The sequence below is a fragment of the Littorina saxatilis genome, linkage group LG11 (assembly GCF_037325665.1).
Source record: "Littorina saxatilis isolate snail1 linkage group LG11, US_GU_Lsax_2.0, whole genome shotgun sequence".
Classification (NCBI taxonomy): domain Eukaryota; kingdom Metazoa; phylum Mollusca; class Gastropoda; order Littorinimorpha; family Littorinidae; genus Littorina; species Littorina saxatilis.
The window spans coordinates 42,294,895-42,314,894 of record NC_090255.1 but is presented as its reverse complement, the minus strand read 5'-3'; the positions used below and the strand labels follow the sequence as shown (position 1 = coordinate 42,314,894).

The window sequence follows — 20,000 nt, the reverse complement described above, 5'->3', positions numbered from 1 at the left end:
AAGGAAGAGAGAGAGAGAGGTAGAGAGAGAAATAGGGAAAGAGAGAGACAGAGAGAGAAATAGGGAAAGAGAGAGGGAGAGAGTTAAATGTTTTGCGCTGATCGAACAAAGACAATATTCTTTTTTCGAATCCGTCTGGTTGATCTCCTTAAATTACACTAAGCGGCAAACATCGGATCAATGATAGACTTGGTTCCCTTCACGATTGGCTCCGATTCTCCGGAAATCCATGTTAGGTTTGGTTGAATCATTAATGGCACGAGCACAAAGGTAACAAGAGCAGATAGCTATTGAATTTGTTTAAATCTTTTAAATGCCATTGAACTGGTCGGCAACCTTTAATGGAGAGAGAGAATGATAATGAAGAAATATTCAAACATCTCACAGCGGTATTCGCACAGGCGCTCATGTACAGTACATGTACACAACTACACACACACACACACACACACACACACACACACACACACACACACACACACACACACACACACCACATACATACACACACATACTCACACACACAAACACACACACACACACACTCACATGCACACACACACACACACACACACACTCACATGCACACACACACACACCCAGACACACATCCACACTCACACACACACACACACACACACACACACACACACACACTCACTCCTGTATCTTTCTGTCTGTATGTATGTCTGTCTGTTTGTGTCTCTGTGTCGTCGTGTGTGTGCATGATATGGTTGACGTGCGTGTGCATCTACCTAAGTAACTCTCAGCGTACAGTGTATCTGTTTGAATGTACCATGGACAAGGTGTCACAAATTGTTCACACAGACATCAATCTATATCATGTTTTGGACGCAGACATTCAAAAATATTGCCACGACCTTGTAATAGATTCCCTTTTACTGTTTCCAACTTCGAACAAACATACAACTCAAACAAAAACATCTCTATTGCTTTCATTATTAAACACAAAACGCCTCTACTGTTTCGAACAGTGAACACGAGTATCTTGATTCACCATAGAACTCAATGATGGGATGGCCATTCGAATCGATTTTGCTTGTTTGTTATTTTCAGAATCGTTGTTGACCGAGACAAAGGTAACCAAGACGACCTAGAGAGGGTGAACCAAGACAGACCCAAAGGATGAGACTTGAACGAGAACAAGCAAACACTTCCTGGCCCACGAGTGCCGTCAATTGATACATTTTGCTGAAGCGAACAAACCAGAGGAACAAAGGACATTATTTGCCTAGCAGCAAGGAGAGGGGAGAAAGAGACCATTCAACGACGAAAACATCGAAGTAACGCAATGCTGACGCCATTAAAAGGCGGACACGGTTATTGAGGCTTCTGGGATTGAGTGGAAAGACAGACACAGTTTGATTCCAAAGCAAGTTCTGGATAATTACCCTGAAAACATCGGATAGAAATGGCGGTAAGTCAAATTTCATTTTTGATAATATCATACTTGCGCCTTAAATATGCACTATTTTATTCAGTTCTGTAACTGTCTACATGGCTGCATTATCACGCAGAACTAGGAGTGTAAGACACAGCACTCCAACTCTGTGTATATCATTAATACTTTCAAAAACAATTGCAGCTAGCTTTTAAAATGTGTGGATGAATTTATCCTTTTATGAAGAGCTTAAAATGTACAAGTTTATTATCTTACTAAGCTTTACCGTATGGTATGGCTTGAATGCCGGAGTTAATGCTTAAGTCTTCTAATTCATCTTTATGACGGCTTTATTCGTGTTCTCTCCGCACTAATATGAGTAGCGTTCAGGCTATTGGTTAGAGTGACCACGTGACCACAAGATCACCAAAAGCTCTCACCTCTGTCTCTTGGTGAAAACTTCTGTACCTGTGGCAGCGTCTAAAACAAACTACAGTCAAACCTGCCTTAGCGACCATCTCTTGTTACGACCATCTCCCATTACGACCATCTCTCGTTACGACCATCTCTCATTACGACCATCTCTTGTTACGACCATCTCTCATTACGACCATCTCTTGTTACGACCATCTCTCTTTACGACCATCTCTCATTACGACCATCTCTCATTACGACCATCTCTCATTACGACCATCTCTTGTTACGACCATCTCTCATTACGACCATCTCTCATTACGACCATCTCTCATTACGACCATCTCTTGTTACGACCATCTCTCATTACGACCATCTCTCATTACGACCATCTCTCATTACGACCATCTCTCATTACAACCATCTCTCGTTACGACCACCTGTCCACAGAGACTAGTTTGTTTACTATGAGATTCACCTTGAATCCAAAAACAGATAGCCTGCTATTTCACCGTATCATAGCGACCACCCGTCACCGTATCATAGCGACCACCCGTCACCGTATCATAGCGACCACCCGTCACCGTATCATAGCGACCACCCCTCACCGTATCATAGCGACCACCCGTCACCGTATCATAGCGACCACCCGTCACCGTATCATAGCGACCACCCGTCACCGTATCATAGCGACCACCCGTCACCGTATCATAGCGACCACCCGTCACCGTATCATAGCGACCACCCGTCACCGTATCATAGCGACCACCCGTCAAAAGTGACCTTTTTTATGTCGGTCCCTAGGGTGGCCGTAACAGACAGGTTAGATTGTAGCAAGTTTGTCCAACGGACCTCCTTGGCCAGAAATTAGTTAAGGACACCTATCATGGCGGCCAGAATCACAGCGGCTGGTTTAAGTTCGTTGATAATACTTATACCTTGAAAGCATCGACTCTAACAGCAGTGTTACTGTAAGCCCGACACCAACATGTTGATATTATTCTAGCTACAGTATGATACAAACGGTGTGCTGGAAGTGATTGTCAGTCTCACTTGCTTGTTTGCCTGTCCTCTTACTATAACTTGTGTGAAAATGTGAGCTTGTAGAAGGTTTTTTTTATTCTTGTCAGCTCATTTTGTTTCCTAAGGAATAAACAAGTATCTGGGTTCCTATTTAAACTTTGATAAGGACATTTGAATCGTGTTTACAGATTGAGCCGTTTCCAGATTAACTTGTTTTGGTGCAAGGACAAAAGAAAGTGCTGTCAACGCCCTTTTTTTGTAGCGTTCATTCCCTTTGATTAGAAATGCACAGTTTACCTGTAAATTGGATCAGTGTTAGTTCTTTCTGTTTCCCCCTTTCATCTTTCCGGTTGGTTTCCTCCCTACGGCGACCGTGAATTCTCCGATCGTGTGAAAATGACTTCCGTCCGGTTGTGGTGTGGTTGTGTGTGTTCGTCGTTCCTGTTCATTAATAGTTTAGCATTACACTGCTTTGTTCACCTAATGCGTCGCTGTGGTGTTAGTGGTGTTAACTACCTGTGACATTGGTGCCATTAGAAATGGGAGACTGCTTCGGCAGCGATGCCTGCTAGATTTTGTTTGTGGCGGACATTGAATCTTTATTGGTCTTTTTGTGTGTGCGTGTGTGTGTTCGTCTGTCTGTCTCCTTCTGTTTTTGTTCGGTTTTTTGTTTGTCTGTTTCTCTGTCTGTCCGTCTTCCTGCCAGTGTGTCTGTCGCGCTGTCTGTCTGTCTGTCTGTCTGTCTGTCTGCCTGTCTGCCTGTTTGTTTGTCAGTCGCGCTGTCTTCCTGCCTATACGAGTATGTCTGTCTGTATTGGTGCGTGTGCGTATTTTTATTCGTTTGAAGTTCAATTCGATTAACTTGATAGGTATTGTCTGTAACGTTTCCTTAGCTGTGAATATAACCCTCTGTAAATGTATGTGTGTATATGTATATTCTTGTATTGAGATGATTAATGCATGATAGCTGTCTCATGTTTGTTTTTTGTGTGTGTGTTTCTTTGGCAATAATCTTTTTTTTTTAATTGTACTTCTCCAATTATGAGTTTTTTAATAATGGGTTTTGTCTTTTGTGCTGCGGACGGATTTGGTAAGTAGGCGCGCCAGGTTACGAAGAAAAGTAAACCTGTTGGTAAAGCTCCCGTCAGGGTCTCCCAGGTGATTGTTCAACAGACAGACGAACGGACGAACGGACATACAAACAGACAGACAGACGGACAGACAGACCGACAAATAAAACAGAAAAGTAAACCCATGGGCAAAGGTCCTACCAGGTTGTGAAGGGCGCTTAATCAACGAAAGACAGGCAGACAGACGAACGGATGGACAGACAAGCAGATCTAGACGAACTGACAGACAGACAGACGAACAGACAGACAAATAAAACAGAATAGTAAACCCGTGGGTAAATCTCAAGGGTGCTTGATCAATGAAAGACAAGCTGACAAACGGACGGACAGACAAACTGACAGACAGACAGACGAACAGACCAACAAATAAAACAGAAAAGCAAACCCGTTGGTAAAGGTCGTACAAGGGTGTCAAGGGTGATTGATCAATGAAAGACAAGCTGACAAACGGACGGACAGACAAACTGACAGACAGACAGACGAACAGACCAACAAATAAAACAGAAAAGCAAACCTGTTGGTAAAGGTCCTACAAGGGTGTCAAGGGTGATTGATCAATGAAAGACAGGCTGACAGACTGAAAAACTAACAAACTTAAAAAATGGAATCTATCTGTTTACAAAACAGACAGTGATAGCTATGATCAGGCACAAGCTCCTAGGCACCTGAGAAACGAACGTGAATAAACACCGGCTTTCCTATGTCTTTTGTTCTCCTTTCCCCCTGTCTTTTTGAAGAAGGAGGAGGACACTCGGGAGAATAAGACAAAGAGAAGCTATTATATTTCACTGAATATTTGACGATTGAAACGAGTAGGGAAAGGAAAAGACAAAGGATGAATAATAGACAAACGCACCGAGACAGCCACACAGATATACAGACAGATCGCTTTGACTGGATACACTTCTGAGCATAACGAATTGAATCATAGAAGATAAAGACACAATGAGGTATACAAGACTGATTTTCTGATTCGCAAGCAGCAGAAATAGACCAACCATCCTCACCCCAATCACTCTCTCTCTCTCTCTCTCTCTCTCTCTCTCTCTCTCTCTCTCTCTCTCTCTCTCTCTCTCTCTCTCTCTCTCTCTCTCTCTCTCTCGCTCTCTCTCTCTCTCACTCTCTCTTTATCTCTCTCGCTCTCTCTCTCTCTCACTCTCTCTCTCTCTCACTCTCTCTCTATCTCTCTCTCTCACTCACTCTCTCTCTATCTCTCTCTCTCTCTCACTCTCTCTCTATCTCTCTCTCTCACTCACTCTCTCTCTATCTCTCTCTCTCTCACTCTCTCTCTGTCTCTCTCTCTCTCACTCTCTCTCTATCTCTCTCTCTCACACACACTCTCTCTCTCTCTCTCTCTCTCTCTCTCTCTCTCTCTCTCTCTCTCTCTCTCTCTCTCTCTCTCTCTCTCTCTCGCTCTCTCATCTTGCGACCTCGAGCTCTTTTCTTTTCAAATGGGTATTGTCTGTCCTCAATCAGCATTCTTCCTGTTGACTTTAAACGGAGGTGGGAATCTCAATCATTTATTCTCTTCAATTATCAATTGTATTTCAAGCAACATTTTACTTGTTTCAAGCAGTTTAACACCATGCAAGACAAGTTATGAACATTTCTAATCAAAGTGATTTGATTGAAAAAGACGATACTAACTCACAAAGCTGGAAACGGTTTTACATATAACTTTGGTGATTGTGATCTGTTTGATGGCATATAATTTAGTGGTGCGGTTTTTTTTCTCCAAATGCTTAATTAGGTATAGAATTCTGTACTATAAAGATATGTCGTTCCTGTCTATTTGCTGTACGATGGATGGTGTTGCTATGTTCTGACTTTGGCTTTTGTTTTGTCATGCTGCCAATGATTAGTCAAATATCAGATTAAGTCAAAAGGTATGTATTCAAGACAGAAACAGACACTCCCGGACATGTAAACAAAGAAACGGAAAGACAGAGACAGAGAGAAAGTGGGGAAGGGGGGGGGGGTAACAGAGAAAGAAAGTAGAGAGAGAGACAGAGAGATAGAGGAGATAGAGAGAGAGACAGAGACACAAAGATAGAGGAGATAGAGAGAGAGACAGAGACACAAAGATAGAGGAGATAGAGAGAGAGAATGAGAGAGAGAGGGAAAGAGAGACAGAGACAGAGACACAAAGATAGAGGAGATAGAGAGAGAGAGAATGAGAGAGAGAGGGAGAGAGAGAGGGAGAGACAGACAGAGAGACAGAAAGACAGAGAAAGAAAGAGAGAGAAACAGAGAGAGAGGGTTGGGGTGGAAACATATAATTAATCATTTAAACAAAAAGAGGACACAACAGGAAACCAGGTTTGGTATGCTCTTCATCAATATTTGGGCAGCAATAAACTGCCTTCTTCAGGATTGTATCGAGTATAATTAATGTGTAGAATAGGGTAGATGTATGTATGTATACGTGTATTTGTTATTACTTGCACTGTTGAAGTCGTGTTGTTTTTGTTGTGGGTGGTGGTGGTGGTGGTGGTGGTGGTGACGTTGCTGCTGATTCTGCGGCTGATGATGCTGATGTTGTACGCGTATGTGTTTTATTTTCTCATTGATTTTCTTAATGGCTTTCGTGGTATTTGGCTAGACACGTTTGTTGCTGCTTCTTTGTTGTGTTTACCCTCACACACACAAGTTCCAAAGTGACTACCTATCGATAAACTCCCCTAACACACACACACACACACACACACACACACACACACACACACACACACACACACACACACACACAAACAAAAACTCTTTTGCATCTATATTTGCTTGTATTGAATTTACTTTCCACTGAAAGTAAATCTACTCAAACCCTGGCCGAATGCTTTCAGCTTTGTCTTTACCGAGACAACAGCCACGTATAACCAGAATAACGATCTCGGTAACTGGAACAATACAATCAGATGTGGTCATTCTTGTAAAGTCCCTCTTCAATTTCACGGTACACGCACTAAGACCAACAACAACTCTCAACAGCTTAATCGTGTTAATGGAGTGCGTTTCTTTTTTCTACGAGCATAATTCTCCCACACATTCTGTTCGTGTGTTTCGTCTTACGTAAAGCTTTGCTCACGCTTAGCTTGACAGCTTATAATTAATTCTTCTGCTCAAAGTAACCTCTTTGGTCTGTTGTGAGTTTGTTATTTTTCACAACAGGATTTCAGCGTAATAACATTAACACATTTTGGGTTGAAATATTTGATGTTGTGTTTATTCGTGTCATATTTCAAAAGTCTGCTTGTAGCGTCTGTGTGAATTCAAAAACCAGAATTGTAGGTTGTTCCCTGTCTGTTTGTAGCGTCTGTGTGAATTCAAAAACCAGAACTGTAGGTTGTTCCCTGTCTGTTTGTAGCGTCTGTGTGAATTCAAAAACCAGAATTGTAGGTTGTTCTCTGTCTGCGTGTAGCGTCTGTGTGAATTCAAAAACCAGAATTGTAGGTTGTTCTCTGTCTGCGTGTAGCGTCTGTGTGAATTCAAAAACCAGAATTGTAGGTTGTTCCCTGTCTGTTTGTAGCGTCTGTGTGAATTCAAAAACCAGAACTGTAGGTTGTTCCCTGTCTGTTTGTAGCGTCTGTGTGAATTCAAAAACCAGAACTGTAGGTTGTTCCCTGTCTGTTTGTAGCGTCTGTGTGAATTCAAAAACCAGAACTGTAGGTTGTTCCCTGTCTGTTTGTAGCGTCTGTGTGAATTCAAAAACCAGAATTGTAGGTAATTCTCTGTCTGCGTGTAGCGTCTGTGTGAATTCAAAAACCAGAATTGTAGGTTGTTCCCTGTCTGTTTGTAGCGTCTGTGTGAATTCAAAAACCAGAACTGTAGGTTGTTCCCTGTCTGTTTGTAGCGTCTGTGTGAATTCAAAAACCAGAACTGTAGGTTGTTCCCTGTCTGTTTGTAGCGTCTGTGTGAATTCAAAAACCAGAATTGTAGGTTGTTCTCTGTCTGCGTGTAGCGTCTGTGTGAATTCAAAAACCAGAATTGTAGGTTGTTCTCTGTCTGCGTGTAGCGTCTGTGTGAATTCAAAAACCAGAATTGTAGGTTGTTCTCTGTCTGCGTGTAGCGTCTGTGTGAATTCAAAAACCAGAACTGTAGGTTGTTCCCTGTCTGTTTGTAGCGTCTGTGTGAATTCAAAAACCAGAACTGTAGGTTGTTCCCTGTCTGTTTGTAGCGTCTGTGTGAATTCAAAAACCAGAACTGTAGGTTGTTCCCTGTCTGTTTGTAGCGTCTGTGTGAATTCAAAAACCAGAATTGTAGGTTATTGTCTGTCTGTTTGTAGCGTCTGTGTGAATTCAAAAACCAGAATTGTAGGTTGTTCCCTGTCTGTTTGTAGCGTCTGTGTGAATTCAAAAACCAGAACTGTAGGTTGTTCCCTGTCTGTTTGTAGCGTCTGTGTGAATTCAAAAACCAGAATTGTAGGTAATTCTCTGTCTGTTTGTAGCGTCTGTGTGAATTCAAAAACCAGAACTGTAGGTTGTTCCCTGTCTGTTTGTAGCGTCTGTGTGAATTCAAAAACCAGAATTGTAGGTAATTCTCTGTCTGTTTGTAGCGTCTGTGTGAATTCAAAAACCAGAATTGTAGGTTATTGTCTGTCTGCGTGTAGCGTCTGTGTGAATTCAAAAACCAGAATTGTAGGTAATTCTCTGTCTGTTTGTAGCGTCTGTGTGAATTCAAAAACCAGAATTGTAGGTAATTCTCTGTCTGCTTAAAAGACCACTGGTGTACTGTAAATACAACGTTTAGTTTTGTTAATTATTGTACGTTTTAATAACCTACAATTCTTGTATTTTCAATCTGAATTTTGGATTTCTGCGCGTCTGTGTGAAATAATGATGGTAACTGTCAACATTAGCGGTATATATCTATAGTCACTGTACACTGTGCATCAGTTGTGTGAATAGAACATGGAATCGTTACTGGTTGAGCTATTCGTGTGCCTAGTGTTAGTGTATTAGGCCAAAAAAAAAAATTGTCTGTTTAGGGTAACCCGACCGACCCTATCGATTTGGCGCCGACCCAAAAACTTTTTTTTGATTTAAAAAAAAACCGAAAAAACAAAAGAGGTAAAAATGCTAAAAAGAGACATTTGGCGTTTCTTTCTCTCCCTTTCTCTCTGTTTTATTTATACGTTAGTTTTGAAACATGTATTCATCAAATATAAGAAGTGAATGTTCAGCCAACATAGCATTTACAAAAAAAAAACCAAAAAAAACAAAAAAACTTTACCTACCTACCGACCCTACTTTTTTTGGTCATGTTACCCTAAACAGACAATTTTTTTTTTTTGGCCTTAGCGTGTAATTGAGCAGTAATAATGGTAGCAGTAATAATAATGCTAGTAATAATAGTACTTGTGGTTTTTGTAGTGGTGGTTATGGTGGCAGAGGTCGTAATAGCAGTAGTAAAAATAGAAGTAGTTCGCTAAAGTAGAAGTAGTAGGAGTAGTGGTGATGGTGGCGGTGGTGGTGGTAGACTGAAGTAGTAGTAGAAGCAGTAGTCGTAGCAGTGATGGTGGTGGTATCAGACGTAGTAGCAGTAGTAGTGGTAGTAGTAGTAGTAGTAGTAGTTAGCAATAGTAGTAGCAGTCGAAGAAGCAGTAGTGATAGTAGTGATAGTGGTGGTAGCTGACGTACTAGTAATAGTTGCAGTAAATAATTATTTAGCAGCAGCAGCAGCGGTGGTACTGCATGCAAGTTACTCAGTGGTGGTACTGAAAACATGAAACATCTGAACACACGGATATCCTTGTCGAACGATGTCAGTAATCTAACAAAACTTGGGCACACATTTTTGCTCCATAAACTGCAAATAAGGTCATTACCAACAACTTTACCCCGTACAAACAAAGTATTACTCGTCGTTGTCATATTTGTATGATGTGCTTGTGATCTATATTTTTTCTTCTACTTCAGAAAAAGGAGGTAACAGATATCGAAAGGAAAGGTAAATGCGCGCATACACACACATATTCTCACGCTCGCACGCACGCGCGCACGTACACACGCATAAAAGTACAAGCACGTAATCGCACACACACGTAATCGCACACACATACACACACACACACATACACACACACACGCACACACACACACACGCACACACACACACACACACACGCACACACACACACACGCACACGCACACACGCACATGCACACACACACACACACGCACGCACGCACGCACACACACACACACACACACACACACACACACACACACACACACACACACACACACACACACACACACACACGCACACAAAGTTGGGCTTTCGGACATGGTCATTAACAAATAAAAAGCTCCCGGTAAAAATAATTGATCATTCCTACAATCATAACGTTGTTTGTTTGTTTGTTTGTTTGTTTGTTTGTTTGTTTGTTTGGCGCCTATCCCACCCCCTACCTCAACCGCCACCCCCAAAACATGTCCCCTCCGAAATGAAAAAGTACGACGGCAAACGTCAAGATCGGAAGAACTACGGGAAGACACAATTTTTGTGTTTGTGTTTTCATGAACGTGGCAGCTCTGATGGCCAACGATCTAACAACCCCCATTGCAAGCACCCCCCCCCCCCCCCCCACTGTGGTTATATAGTCTATGTTCACAAAACCCAGTGAAAAAGTCCCGTCACAATAGAGGGTTATTAGTGACTTGTGATGCTGTGTTGGCTGGCTTCCTAATGTTCATGGTGGGTTTTCATCAGAGTGAACTAACAGTCGTTAATTGGTTTCCGCAAATAGTCGTCAAAGTGCACTTGGAATATTTGTCTCATTGATGTTGCGTGTATGTTCTCGCAATGATGCATTGTCGTCGTCGTCGTCGTCGTTGTTGTTGTTGTTGTTGTTGTTGTTGTTGTTGTTGTTGTTGTTAGCAGAGTCGAGTAAAAGGCGGCTGTTTTTTTTTTCTTTTCTGTAAATACTCGTAATTGTACTTATAATCTTAGTACAGTATGACTCATTGGTGGGTAATTGTGTTCTAACTACGAGGTACGGCTGTTCGTTTGTTTGTTTGTTTGTTTGTTTGAAATATATAGCGCGGTGGCATATGCAGTTAAATCTTCCCAGTGACGTTCCCAAGCGTTTTGTTTCCAAGAGACCCGAATGTACCACTCTCTCCAGTATTTCAACATGCAACCAGCAATTGTCAATCTTCTAGCACCAGACGAAATGATTTATAGAGTCACCAAGGATGACGATATCGGTGTTGTGTGAAACAAGCTGCTTCGTTTCCCCATTGATAGTTTTATGAGCTTAACGGCTCAGCGGATTACAACTACACTTCACAAATCGTTACGGAAATAGATGATTTAGGTTTTCCCGTGAAATATACCGGCTATAAATGCCAGACGAAACGCGTTGATTCCTTGTTTCTCTTCAAGTGATTAGCTTGGCAATTTTGATTTAAATGAATATGGTGCGTCTGCATAATTGGCTCCGCTTCACCAAAACACTTGTGTAATGTTTTGGAAAATGTGGTTTGATCTTGCTGTTATGTCTCGAAACTTGTGGTGTTTTTTGGGCATTTATGACTTACTTTTCTGTCTGTATACAAAGTAACAAATCGTTCCAGAAAGTTGAGTTACTTCAAATGAAATAGTGGCAATGCTCATGAATACTTTTTGCTTTTGGCCCACTCCGCCTCGTGAAAACGGTTCGCTCCACCTTCTCCGATCTGGCCCGGTTTGTACATGGGATAGGACCACCCCTCCACTTGGTCACATACCAAAATATCAACATGGGATAGGACCATCCTTCCACTGGGTCACCGAGTGGCCGAGTGGTAACGAGTGGTAACGCACTTGCGCTCGGAAGCGAGAGGTTGCGAGTTCGACCCTTGGTCAGGGCGTTAGCAATTTTCTCCCCCCTTTCCTAACCTAGGTGGTGGGTTCAAGTGCTAGTCCTTCGGATGAGACGAAAAACCGAGGTCCCCTCGTGTACACTACATTGGGGTGTGCACGTTAAAGATCCCACGATTGACAAAAGGGTCTTTCCTGGCAAAATTGTATTGGCATAGATAAAAAAAAATTCCACCAAAATACCCCTGTGACTTGGAATAATAGGCCGTGAAAAGTAGGATATGCGCCGAAATGGCTGCGATCTGCTGGTCGATGTGAATGCGTGATGTATTGTGTAAAAAATTCCATCTCACACGGCATAAATAGATCCCTGCGCCTTGAGTCCGAGTCTGGAGATACGCGCGCGATATAAGACTTCATATAATAATCCCTACACTGGGTTACATACCAAGAATCAACATGGGATAGGACCACCCCTACACTGGGTTACATACCAACATATCAACATGGGATAGGACCACCCCTACACTGGGTTACATACCAACATATCAACATGGGATAGGACCACCCCTACACTGGGTTACATACCAACATATCAACATGGGATAGGACCACCCCTACACTGGGTTACATACCAAGAATCAACATGGGATAGGACCACCCCTACACTGGGTTACATACCAAAATATCAACATGGGATAGGACCACCCCTACACTGGGTTACATACCAAGAATCAACATGGGATAGGACTACCCCTACACTGGGTTACATACCAAGAATCAACATGGGATAGGACCACCCCTACACTGGGTTACATACCAAGAATCAACATGGGATAGGACCACCCCTACACTGGGTCACATACCAAGAATCAACATGGGATAGGACCACCCCTACACTGGGTTACATACCAACATATCAACATGGGATAGGACCACCCCTACACTGGCTTACATACCAACATATCAACATGGGATAGGACCACCCCTACACTGGCTTACATACCAAGAATCAACATGGGATAGGACCACCCCTACACTGGGTTACATACCAACATATCAACATGGGATAGGACCACCCCTACACTGGCTTACATACCAAGAATCAACATGGGATAGGACCACCCCTACACTGGCTTACATACCAACATATCAACATGGGATAGGACCACCCCTACACTGGCTTACATACCAAGAATCAACATGGGATAGGACCACCCCTCCACTGGGTTACATACCAACATATCAACATGGGATAGGACCATCCCTACACTGGCTTACATACCAAGAATCAACATGGGATAGGACCACCCCTACACTGGGTTTTACCAAAATATCAACAGCCTCTGTCTTGCATGTGAGCATGTAATACTGAAAGTTGGAACACAATCACTGGGTCATTGCGGAAAGAGAGGGCTTTTTAAGTGTAACCCATCCAAACTGATCTCAAAAACCCCCGTTTTTAGATCGATTGACACGTGCATCACTCGGAATGGCGTCACGCAAAAGGTAGGCAAGATACACATAAGAATCACCTGTTTGGGATAGAGAATTGTCCTCCGAAAGCGGCGTATGCTGCCTCAATGACGGGGTAAAAACGGTCATACACGTAAAAATCCACTCGTGCAAAAACATAGTGAACGGGGGAGTTTCAGCCCATGAACGAAGAAGAAGAAGGAAAGATAATTGAAAAGACTTTATCTCCATATGCATCAGTTGCTAAATTTTGCCAATCAAATATTTGTGTCTATTTTGTTGTTGAAAGTTTATGTTTTTGTCGGGTCGATTTGAAGGGTGTCTTTATTTGAGCGCCTGTTACGTGATCCAAGTGAAAGACATCTTCGTGCTGCAGAGAGATACTTCCATTTAATACCAAATATAGTTTGAATATAATAAGACGGGTGTAAACTTTTAAATGTCGCAATGTTGATTGTGTTTGTTTGCTTGATTTTTAGTGTGTGTGTTTGTTCGTTTGTTTGTTTGTTTGTTTGTATGTTTGTTTGCTAGTTTGTTTGTTGGTTAGTCTGGTTTTTTCCACAAATTATTTTGAAAACAAACAAACCGATATGTGGCCATTTCTGCGAACTTGAAAACAGTCACTGTGGTCACAATTATTGTTATGTTCACCCCAAGACTCGTTTGCAGTACATTTCATGTTTCACAATGTGCTATCACTAATACTTCCGTGACGTTTTCGAAATTCAGCTTGAAGTAGGAGTCTGTAAGCACAGTAAAGTTGTTCACATTTTGGTAAACTTTGACCTTGGGTTTCTCCTATCAGAGGGTTTAATCAACAATGCCAAATTATGATAACTTCTTGCCTACACGTATTTTGTATTAAACGTTAAATGAAAGGATGCTCATCGGTGTGTCTACAGACATCCGCGAGGCGTTCGACATCCTGGACAACGACAAGGATGGCAAGCTGTCCATCCCGGAGCTGGAGACGTTGCTGCGTGGTCAGTTCGTCGTGGCCAATGACCGAGAGCTGAAAGAGCTACTGGACAACATGGATGCCGACAGTACGTGTGTGTGTGTGTGTGTGTGTGTGTGTGTGTGTGTGTGTGTGTGTGTGTGTGTGTGTGTGTGTGTGTGTGTGTGTGACGTGGTCAATTCGTCGTGGCCGATGACCGAGAGCTGAAAGAGCTACTGGACAACATGGATGCCGACAGTACGTGTGTGTGTGTGTGTGTGTGTGTGTGTGTGTGTGTGTGTGTATGTGTGTATGTGTGTGTGAGGTGGTCAGTTCGTCGTGACCAATGACCGAGAGCTGAAAGAGCTACTGGACAACATGGATGCCGACAGTACGTGTGTGTGTGTGTGTATGTGTGTGTGTGTGTGTGTGTGTGTGTGTGTGTGTGTGTGTGTGTGTGTGTGTGTGTGTGTGTGTGTGTGTGTGACGAGGTCATTTCGTCGTGGCAAATGACCGGGAGCTGAAAGAGCTACTGGACAACATGGATGCTGACAGTTCGTGTGTGTGTGTGCGTGTGCGTTTGCGTGTGTGTGTGTGTGTGTGTGTATGTGTATGTGTGCGTGTGTGCGTGCGTGCGTGCGTGCGTGCCTGTGTGTGCGTGCGTGTGGGTGTGCGTGTGCGTGAGTGTGTGTGTGTGTGTGTGTGTGTGTGTGTGTGTGTGTGTGTGTCTGTGTGTGTGTGTGACGAGGTCAGTTCGTCGTGGACAATGACCGGGAGCTGAAAGAGCTGCTGGACAACATGGATGCCGACAGTACGTAAGTTTGTTAAACATTGCTGAAACCATTTGTTAAATTGATTATATTACTTACTGCCCGTTATGCCGGATGGCATGTAGGGCAGCAAAAATGATTATATGCGGCATTTTTATCTGGAATATTGGGAATAAATTGTTGAATCCAACTTGAATCGTGCAGAGAATGGCTACGTGGACTACGCAGAGTTCGAGGCGTTCGTGGCGAAGAACAACCTGTGTCGGGCCAACGCGGAGGAGGTGTCGGCGGAGATGCGGGACGCCTTCCAGGTGTTCGACACGGACCGTGACGGCTTCATCGGCGTGGAGGAGTTCAGAGCGGTCATGACCAATATAGGTGAGAGGGAGGGGGGATGGGTTGTGAGAGGGAGAGAGAGGAGGGTGAGAGAGAGGGAGAGAGAGGGGGGAGATAGAGAGAGAGAGAGAGAGAGGGGAGAGAGAGAGAGAGAGGGGGGGGAGATAGAGGGGGTGTATGAGGGACGCTTTCCAGGTGTTTGACACGGACGGTGACGGCTTCAGCGGCGTGGAGGAGTTCAGATCTGTCATGGCTGATGGGGTCTATGTCGACCAAAAGAGTGGGATTCCCTGTAGGTGGAGTTCCTGGAAGGGGATTCCCTGTATACAGGGAATCCCACAGGGTGGAGTTTTTCAATAAAACTTGCAAACTATACTCGAATTTTTAAGAAATATCAAAAAAGATTGAAAAACATCAAAGTCTACCGATGTCGCCAAGCATCACGTGACTTTCAGCGATATCAGCGACACGCTACAGGAACTAAATCCTGTGGTATTCCCTGTATACAGGGAATCCCCCTCTAGGAACTCCACCTCAAGGGAATCCCATTCTTTTGGTCGACATAGACCCCATCAGCACCACTATAGGTGAGAGGGGGGAGAGAGAGAGAGGGGGGGAGATAGAGGGGTGTGAGGGAGGCTTTCCAGGTGTTTGACACGGACCGTGACGGCTTCATCGGCGTGGAGGGGTTCAGAGCGGTCATGACTACTATAGGGGAGGGGGGAGAGAGAGAGAGGGGGGGATGGGGGAGAGAGAGAGAGAGGGGGGATGGGGGAGAGAGAGAGAGAGGAGGGGATATGGAGGGGGAGAGAGGGAGAGAGGTGAGAGACGTTTTCCAGGTATATGACAAGGACGGGACGGCTTCATTGGCTTTGAGGAGTTCGGATCGGTCATGACCAGTGTAGGTGGGAGAGGGGGGCGAGTGGGCGAGTGAAAGAGGGGGGAGGGGCGAGTGAAAGAGGGGGGAGGGGCGAGTGAAAGAGGGGGGAGGGGCGAGTGAAAGAGGGGGGAGGGGCGAGTGAAAGAGGGGGGAGGGGCGAGTGAAAGAGGGGGGAGGGGCGAGTGAAAGAGGGGGGAGGGGCGAGTGAAAGAGGGGGGAGGGGCGAGTGAAAGAGGGGGGAGGGGCGAGTGAAAGAGGGGGAGGGGCGAGTGAAAGAGGGGGGAGGGGCGAGTGAAAGAGGGGGGAGGGGCGAGTGAAAGAGGGGGAGGGGCGAGTGAAAGAGGGGGGAGGGGCGAGTGAAAGAGGGGGGAGGGGCGAGTGAAAGAGGGGGGAGGGGCGAGTGAAAGAGGGGGGAGGGGCGAGTGAAAGAGGGGGGAGGGGCGAGTGAAAGAGGGGGGAGGGGCGAGTGAAAGAGGGGGGAGGGGCGAGTGAAAGAGGGGGGAGGGGCGAGTGAAAGAGGGGGGAGGGGCGAGTGAAAGAGGGGGAGGGGCGAGTGAAAGAGGGGGGAGGGGCGAGTGAAAGAGGGGGGAGGGGCGAGTGAAAGAGGGGGAGGGGCGAGTGAAAGAGGGGGGAGGGGCGAGTGAAAGAGGGGGGAGGGGCGAGTGAAAGAGGGGGGAGGGGCGAGTGAAAGAGGGGGAGGGGCGAGTGAAAGAGGGGGAGGGGCGAGTGAAAGAGGGGGGAGGGGCAAGTAAAAGAGGGGGAGGGGCGAATGAAAGAGGGGGGAGGGGCGAGTGAAAGAGGGGGAAGGGCGAGTGAAAGAGCCTTCCGGGTGTTTGAAAAGGTCGGGGACGGCTATTTTGGCGTAGAGGAGTTCAAATGCCATGACCAGAATAGATGAGAGGCAGACGGAGGGTAGGGGGAGGGGGGGAGAGATAGTTAACAACAACAAAAGAGAGGAAGGAAAGTATCGTTATTACAGCACGGGGTCGTAGGGCGACGTTTTGACACAAAGTGGACATTCCTAGGACCCTAACATTTCAACATACACTGCTGACAGTTTTGACACAAAGTGGACATTCCTAGGACCCTAACATTTCAACATACACTGCTGACAGTTTTGACACAAAGTGGACATTCCTAGGACCCTAACATTTCAACATACACTGCTGACAGTTTTGACACAAAGTGGACATTCCTAGGACCCTAACATTTCAACATACACTGCTGACAGTTTTGACACAAAGTGAACATTCCTAGGACCCTAACATTTCAACATACACTGCTGACAGTTTTGACACAAAGTGGACATTCCTAGGACCCTAACATTTCAACATACACTGCTGACAGTTTTGACACAAAGTGGACATTCCTAGGACCCTAACATTTCAACATACACTGCTGACAGTTTTGACACAAAGTGGACATTCCTAGGACCCTAACATTTCAACATACACTGCTGACAGTTTTGACACAAAGTGGACATTCCTAGGACCCTAACATTTCAACATACACTGCTGACAGTTTTGACACAAAGTGGACATTCCTAGGACCCTAACATTTCAACATACACTGCTGACAGTTTTGACACAAAGTGGACATTCCTAGGACCCTAACATTTCAACATACACTGCTGACAGTTTTGACACAAAGTGGACATTCCTAGGACCCTAACATTTCAACATACACTGCTGACAGTTTTGACACAAAGTGGACATTCCTAGGACCCTAACATTTCAACATACACTGCTGACAGTTTTGACACAAAGTGAACATTCCTAGGACCCGAACATTTCAACATACACTGCTGACAGTTTTGACAGAAAGTGGACATTCCTAGGACCCTAACATTTCAACATACACTGCTGACAGTTTTGACACAAAGTGAACATTCCTAGGACCCGAACATTTCAACATACACTGCTGACAGTTTTGACACAAAGTGGACATTCCTAGGACCCTAACATTTCAACATACACTGCTGACAGTTTTGACACAAAGTGGACATTCCTAGGACCCTAACATTTCAACATACACTGCTGACAGTTTTGACACAAAGTGGACATTCCTAGGACCCTAACATTTCAACATACACTGCTGACAGTTTTGACACAAAGTGGACATTCCTAGGACCCTAACTATTCAACATACACTGCTGACAGTTTTGACACAAAGTGGACATTCCTAGGACCCTAACATTTCAACATACACTGCTGACAGTTTTGACACAAAGTGGACATTCCTAGGACCCTAACATTTCAACATACACTGCTGACAGTTTTGACACAAAGTGGACATTCCTAGGACCCTAACATTTCAACATACACTGCTGACAGTTTTGACACAAAGTGGACATTCCTAGGACCCTAACATTTCAACATACACTGCTGACAGTTTTGACACAAAGTGAACATTCCTAGGACCCTAACATTTCAACATACACTGCTGACAGTTTTGACACAAAGTGGACATTCCTAGGACCCTAACATTTCAACATACACTGCTGACAGTTTTGACACAAAGTGGACATTCCTAGGACCCTAACATTTCAACATACACTGCTGACAGTTTTGACACAAAGTGAACATTCCTAGGACCCTAACATTTCAACATACACTGCTGACAGTTTTGACACAAAGTGGACATTCCTAGGACCCTAACATTTCAACATACACTGCTGACAGTTTTGACACAAAGTGGACATTCCTAGGACCCTAACATTTCAACATACACTGCTGACAGTTTTGACACAAAGTGGACATTCCTAGGACCCTAACATTTCAACATACACTGCTGACAGTTTTGACACAAAGTGAACATTCCTAGGACCCTAACATTTCAACATACACTGCTGACAGTTTTGACACAAAGTGAACATTCCTAGGACCCTAACATTTCAACATACACTGCTGACAGTTTTGACACAAAGTGGACATTCCTAGGACCCTAACATTTCAACATACACTGCTGACAGTTTTGACACAAAGTGGACATTCCTAGGACCCTAACATTTCAACATACACTGCTGACAGTTTTGACACAAAGTGGACATTCCTAGGACCCTAACATTTCAACATACACTGCTGACAGTTTTGACACAAAGTGGACATTCCTAGGACCCTAACATTTCAACATACACTGCTGACAGTTTTGACACAAAGTGAACATTCCTAGGACCCTAACATTTCAACATACACTGCTGACAGTTTTGACACAAAGTGGACATTCCTAGGACCCTAACATTTCAACATACACTGCTGACAGTTTTGACACAAAGTGGACATTCCTAGGACCCTAACATTTCAACATACACTGCTGACAGTTTTGACACAAAGTGGACATTCCTAGGACCCTAACATTTCAACATACACTGCTGACAGTTTTGACACAAAGTGGACATTCCTAGGACCCTAACATTTCAACATACACTGCTGACAGTTTTGACACAAAGTGGACATTCCTAGGACCCTAACATTTCAACATACACTGCTGACAGTTTTGACACAAAGTGGACATTCCTAGGACCCTAACATTTCAACATACACTGCTGACAGTTTTGACACAAAGTGGACATTCCTAGGACCCTAACATTTCAACATACACTGCTGACAGTTTTGACACAAAGTGGACATTCCTAGGACCCTAACATTTCAACATACACTGCTGACAGTTTTGACACAAAGTGGACATTCCTAGGACCCTAACATTTCAACATACACTGCTGACAGTTTTGACACAAAGTGGACATTCCTAGGACCCTAACATTTCAACATACACTGCTGACAGTTTTGACACAAAGTGGACATTCCTAGGACCCTAACATTTCAACATACA

The 20,000-nt window shown here is 44.2% G+C and overlaps 1 protein-coding gene across 3 annotated transcripts in view; it reads left to right on the top strand.

The window, feature by feature from the left end:
• Positions 1-20,000, top strand: part of LOC138980533 (calmodulin-beta-like) — a 118,364-nt gene that overhangs the window by 22,491 nt on the left and 75,873 nt on the right. The window contains exons 2-7 of one of the 3 annotated variants that reach the window (XM_070353428.1): positions 1,078-1,438; positions 3,938-3,997; positions 5,832-5,855; positions 9,882-9,912; positions 14,149-14,292; positions 15,158-15,331. In XM_070353428.1, the coding sequence (XP_070209529.1) occupies positions 1,433-1,438; positions 3,938-3,997; positions 5,832-5,855; positions 9,882-9,912; positions 14,149-14,292; positions 15,158-15,331 (439 nt within the window). In that variant the 5' untranslated portion in view covers positions 1,078-1,432. The remainder of the gene's footprint in view (positions 1-1,077; positions 1,439-3,937; positions 3,998-5,831; positions 5,856-9,881; positions 9,913-14,148; positions 14,293-15,157; positions 15,332-20,000) is intronic. The other 2 variants (XM_070353430.1, XM_070353429.1) reach the window with 2 other exon arrangements.